This window comes from Neolamprologus brichardi, chromosome 2, assembly GCF_056152115.1.
Source record: "Neolamprologus brichardi isolate AB-2024 chromosome 2, ASM5615211v1, whole genome shotgun sequence".
Classification (NCBI taxonomy): Eukaryota; Metazoa; Chordata; class Actinopteri; order Cichliformes; family Cichlidae; genus Neolamprologus; species Neolamprologus brichardi.
Genome location: NC_142105.1, coordinates 21,680,013 through 21,686,259, shown reverse-complemented (window position 1 = coordinate 21,686,259; position 6,247 = coordinate 21,680,013). Strand labels below are relative to the sequence as shown.

The following is a 6,247-nucleotide window of genomic DNA, read 5'->3' as shown; positions in this document are numbered from 1 at the left end:
GTGTTGCTTGCGGCTCTAACGGGTAGAATAACAGGCCTTCATGTCTGACCTAGGTATGGGACCAGAGATGAATAAGGACTAATTTATAGGGGCCAGGAGATCTGGAGGGTTTCTGTCAAGCCTCTTTCACACCCACTGGGACACCGAGGAAGGACGGCACGGCTCGACCTGGTTCAGTGAGGATGCAGGCCTTTTTGGTGCCGTCGTCGAGAGGAAATCCAGGCTGCTTAAAGGAAACGGTCTCTGGCTAGAGGGTGACTACTGAGCTAATGTGGCCTTATTTCTCAAGCTGCACTGGTCAAACACAAACCGACAATGCAAAATCCGAGACTTTGTGGCTCAACACCTTTAACATTAAAACCTCCCTCATGACACAGTATCATCGATTCAATTAAAATCACAGAGAAGCGGTCACGGTGGACATTAATGACTTTAGGCACGCTGATGTTTGTGATTGTTTTTTTGTTTTTTTTTGGGGGGGGGGCATTTGAAATCGAACATCCTCTTTGCCGCTGATAGCTGACAGTCACACATTTGACAGTTCAGCTGCTGTTTGTGAACATGAGTGACGGCTCCTGAAACCAAACACACTGACACCGATCTGCAATGTCTCTGACACACAGTTTCCAGAGCTCTATTAACAATGAATGAGAGTGGTGTGATACTTGCATTTAAAGTAAGACACGTGAATAGAATATATCTAATACTCGTGAAGCATACAGATCCCCATTGACTGCTGCCCAGAGAGCGGTGCCAGGGTGACATCGACGAAGCGTCTCTGCGCTCTTATTTCTAGCTTTGCGAGAGACTTATCAATACATACAAGTGTGAACTAACTGCTCATATTCGTAGCATTACATTTGCATTCTCTTCCGAGTGGACTTACACTTTGAAGAATGCACACATTTAATGGCCGTCATGCACTACAATTTATATGTGCCAGAACTGGACTTAAATCCTGTACAATTTGTATTAATCATCAAGTATCTATAGTTATAATACATATCTCCACTTTGAAAACAGCAAATAGTGTATGTTACATATCTACAGACCTTTGTGTGATGGGTGCAATACTGTGAAGAGAATGACAGACAGCACACCATATACTATGTCACCTATAGTATATCAGTATTGCATATTGTAACTATATTTATACATGTTCATATAAATATAGATATTCTATGTACATATTGATATTTCAACTTTGCATAAAGAATAAAATAAATAATACAAATATAATCAAATCTTACAGTAAGTATGATTTGAGAAAATGCTATATTAGAGCCAAAATAGTCCTAACAGCTGAAATAGTCAACAATTGTTATTCATTTTTAAAATAATAATAATAATGATAATAATGATAATAATAATAATAATAATAATGATAATAATGATAATGTGGCCTACAGTCTGGCATGAGCTACACCATGATTACCCTGCACATTTACCATGTGGGACTGCTGGAATGACTAGAAAGAGCGGAATAAGGATAGGAAAAGTCGGGGCTTGTTTCCTTCAGCTCAGTCTATGGGAATTTGTGTGTGTGTGTGTATATGTTGAAAGGTGTGTGAATATGTGTGTGTTTGTAGTTGTGTGAAGGTGTACACAAGTCTGCAAGTGTGGCTTTTAAATGGTGTAGGAGGTCAAAAGTCCATTTCCTGAGCTTTCACCTCCGGATGTCGGTGGCCTTGGGGTCTTCCTCCTCAGCCACCACTCCAGCTTCCGGACTATGACGGCGGGGTCCCTGGCTGCGGTTACGTGGGTGAGAGCTGAAGCCTGCCTTACCAGCTTTCTCCTTTTCACCTTGCCGCGGCAGGCGAGGGTGCTCTGGTTCAGGCTGTGAAGGCATGAGGTGGCGGCGGTTTTCGACTGGGGTGCTGGCAGGAGACGGGGCTATTGAGGTGCAGAGGCTCAAGCTGTCGCAGAGGGCCCCCCAGTTCTGCTCACACTGTAGTCGGACGCTGCGTGTCAGCGCCTCCTTCACTTCCTCTCCACAACTCAGGAGAATATTCACCAGCTCTACATATGGACTGAGCAGAGAGAGGCACATTAGGTTTGGAAGTACAATAAGCGTCTAGCAAATGGATAGACTTCACTGAGATGCATCTTTACAATCAACAGAAGAACAAATAAAAATATTCACAAAATCTTAATTTAAAAAAAAAAAAAGATCTGGGATTAAAGAGAAGGGACGGCTTAGAGAAAATACCAATCTAAACCTGGTCCAGATCAGACCCTTACCCTTTGGGGAACAGATCTTGGAAATGGATCATCTCCACCATGACGGCCACGTTCTCCTTAGCGGCAGAGCACAGGTTGTGTTTGATGTAGCACTCTCTCTGGAGCTGGAACACCATCTCCTTAATGGACACACACTTTCTGCTGATGCAGCTGAACTTGTGTCGCAGACCATGCGCCATACATTTCAAAGCATCCTTGATGAAGGACTTCCCCTATGTACACATAAATACGGGTTCCCTTTAAGTTCCTAGAAAATCAGCTATAGAGCAAGCTCATGTGGTGTTCCTTCTCTCTTACATGTATATTACTTACACAGATAGCTTTGGCATTTTGTGGGTACCGTACATCTATTTTAGTAGTTTTGGAGTGTATTTTTGGTTGTGTTCTATAAATGGTAACTACACTTTATTCACAAGGAAAATAGTAGTCAAATACCGCCGTTCTTCTGCTGAAATCTTCTGCCAACAATGTAAGTTCCTAGTATGTGACCCTATAGGCATATTAACACCCCAGTCAAGCCTGAGTTGGCAAGGCTTCAACCTCTGCTATGTATGAAAAGGGAGCTCACTGGGCTTCTAGCCAGCTGGCTCATGACGCTTAGTCCTAACTGTACACACATCACTCCGCTGAAAGGCATGTGAACTTGTCAAGAAAGGGAAAAAGAAATGATGATTAGTTCAGGGCATGTATGATCGTACTTCTAAAAAGAAAATTGATGATTCAGAAGCAATGGACTAATAAAAAGGAAAGCTGCCTCTTGTTTTACCATTTTCTTTTTTGCAAACAGACAGATTCGTTTAGTACCTGAGAGTCAAATTTGCCAGCGTTGTGCAGCAACGTCATGCAGATTTCCTGTAGCCCTCGTATCTTGCAGGAGTTGTTCTCAAAGCACTCAAACACACCGCAGCCGACATCCCCTGCACTCACCAGGCAGTGCTGAATCTCAGCTGGAAACAGAGAACAGGTTAGAGGAGGGCCCTTATCATCTGTTCTCAGCATAGAAAGCACGCAGACCGTTACAGGCGTGCTGGCAACGAAGACCATACAGCTTGGAGGCACAACTCCACTTCAGCACCGATTGCTGCACAAATCATAAAGCTGATGTGGCGTATAACTATTTCCACAGATGCTGTTCGTGTGCGTTCTCTCTAATAGAGAGAAAGAATGCAGGGGAGGGTGTGTGCAGGGATGAGAGGAAGTCTTAATTTCCCCAAGCCTTTCCTCCTGCAGAGGAACACTTGGTGACAGATATTACTGTGTCATTCTGCACCACAATCCATCTGCACTGCCTAGCATTGAGATAGGATGGTGCATTGCAGATACAGCCTTAACTACTTGTGGAGGAAAAACGAGCAGCCATTTCAGTGTCCCCCCTAAATGTGCATCAACAAGTCTTGTACTCTTATATTTGTAGAGCCAATCAAGTGTGCATACTGAAAATGCAACAGCAGTGATGCAAGCACAAAAAAGAGAACTTTTCACATTTATATCAAAGGCTTGTCTCTTTCCCCCTTTCTTTTGTTTTAACTGCAGGCATCAGATACAAGTATCAAAAAAACAAAAAAAGGGCAGAATCACATCACAAATCACAGTGGGACCCCGTATCAATTTTAGATTAATGTGGCAAATGGCAAGTTACCTCGTGAGGCAACAGAGCATTTACAGTTCAGTCTGGCTCTGACAACCGTTAACTGTTAACTTAAGTAATACATCATTACACAGGTGATAAGTTTTGGAGCTGGTAACTGATGGGCGTGAGAACAGTTTTTGTCTCACAGTCAGAGTTGTGCCCCCGTTTGCAAGAAAAGGAGACTCTGTCTCGACCGCAGCAAATAAAGGATTAAGTGTGACTTATTAGAAATCCCGCTTGTCAACAAAGAGCCTCTTTTTTTCGTGGTAGTGGTGGTGGTGAGGCTGTGTGTGTGTGTGTGTGTGTGTGTTTGGAGGAGAGAGGGGCGGGGGGCTGCTACGGGGGTTTTGTAGGCACTGAGTTGAACTTTAGTGCGCAGGAAAAGTGAGCCGCTGTCAGCAGTGCTTGTTTTGGCATCACGGGAATGTGCTTGGATCGTACGAGCTTGGCCGCAGCTTGCATTGAATTACACAGTGGTGTTACCAGGGTCTCTGCAGAGAGAGAGAGAGAGACCTGCATTGGAGTTTGTCCCCATTTTTTTTTCAGCGTGGAGGAAAGATAACAACTAGGCTCTAATATTTTGACACAGGTTCACATGGTCGGTCTCGACCAAGACTTGCGGTCTGTGAGGGTAAAAATCATCCAATATAAAGTGCAAGTTCCAGGGAAAGAGCAGCAGTCCGAGAAGGTGATGGTGGTATTGGTGTTGGGGCTTTGTGTTAATTGGGTGAAGCATACTTCCCCTTTTTTATGGTATTTAATAAGCACTACTGCCTCAGAGGATTGGTTCAGTAAATTAACTCCAGCTTGCCTTCAGCGCAGACCAAGCACCGCACTATTGCACTCATTACCGCTCTACTAACCTGCACACCTCACCCAGCACTGATATCAGGAGACAGCCTACACAGCGCAGACATACATATTTACATGTATTTTTTAAAGCAGCTAACCACTGAAATAATCAGCTGTGACACGCGCGCACACATTAACAAGCGCGCACGCACACCTAGATGCGCTGCCGTATACGTTGCCTATTACCTTGCGCCGTTCTATTAATAGTTTACTAACATACTGAATTTCTATCTGAGTATTTACAAAATATCGTCTTTCGCGGGTATCGAAAAACGTCTCTCGAGTGAAACGTCGGGATTTAAGTTAAAATAAATAAATAAAAATTAAACATTTTAAAAAAACGGATTTGCCAAAACCGACTGAACGTGCCTCCTGCATGGTTTAATTTTGCAGCCACGAGAAACACGTGTCCGGACAAACCACACGATTCTTACCTCTATTGCCACTCATTTCTTACCTGTGTTCTGCAGGGAGAGGCGTCCTTTCTGGCTCGCAGGTTTCTCCGGGGGGGTGTCATAAATGTCAATATTATCCGTTCCCACTACTTGCTCCAGTACTGACAAAACCAGCAGCAGCAGCACGGCCAGTTTGACAAACATTGCTTCTCCGACAATGAGCTTCTATCCCCACTGCAAAGATCCGGCGAGTGCGAGTGTCTCTGCGTGGGTGAGGGTGCACCTTGGATCGACGGAGCTGCTGCTCGGTGGCTTATGGGGCAGCTGTTGGACTGAATGCACGAGCTGGAAGTGATGCTGCCTATATTTCTGAGAGCCCCGGGTGTCAATTTGGATGAAGGAGTTAAGCAGGTGTTGTCGGTCGGGGCTTTACAACCAATCAGAGACGCAGAAATCCACGTCCAAGGTTTTAGGGGAGTGTCCAGCGAAAAGTCCCCTTTTTGCCATAAAAACTGGCCCTCTAAGGCAATATTCATGAGTAAGCTGACTTGAATTCTACAATCAGCATAACCCTCAGACATCCAATATCCCAACCAGACGTTTAATAGTCTTTATCTAGTTGATTTGATCTAAGATAAGCTGCAGTTCCTGCTTTTTATTGCAGCAATGAAAAGTAAACAGAAAGTCTGCTTATGCCATGGAAACACTTACATAGGATACACAGAGCAGTGGGAGATTCAAGACGCATTACGCTTACCAATATGCTGGAAAATGTAACATGTGTAATGTCCAAACACTGCAATAAAAAAGCAATCTGATGTCAGTGGATCTGCAGCTTACTACTCATTATTCCAAGGCAGCTTTTAAATTAAGCGCAGTGTCGACAACATGTGTGAGAACGCTGCTTCCACAGAAGGTGGGTGCAAAGTTTGCTGTGACAGAAACGCTTAATGAAATTTAACTGCCTGGCAATTGCACACCAGCCTATTAATAATATACACTGATTTTAAGGTCAGATTATAATAACTTTTATGACTGACTGCTGACTGCTATAAATAGAATTCCTTAACTTTTTTTTATGGGGAACTACATACAGAGAGCTCTGTTACACAGTTCCCAGTTTAGTCTG

The 6,247-nt window shown here is 43.8% G+C and overlaps 1 protein-coding gene across 1 annotated transcript; it reads right to left on the bottom strand.

The window, feature by feature from the left end:
- Positions 1 to 347: 347 nt before the first annotated feature.
- On the bottom strand, positions 348 to 5,493 carry stc2a (stanniocalcin 2a). The gene is made up of 4 exons (XM_006781686.2): positions 5,181 to 5,493; positions 3,046 to 3,188; positions 2,242 to 2,453; positions 348 to 2,030 (listed from the first exon to the last, which is right to left on the bottom strand). The coding sequence occupies exons 1-4, from the start codon at positions 5,320 to 5,322 to the stop codon at positions 1,667 to 1,669; spliced, it is 861 nt and encodes a 286-aa protein (XP_006781749.1). The 5' UTR covers positions 5,323 to 5,493; the 3' UTR covers positions 348 to 1,666.
- Positions 5,494 to 6,247: the final 754 nt, after the last annotated feature.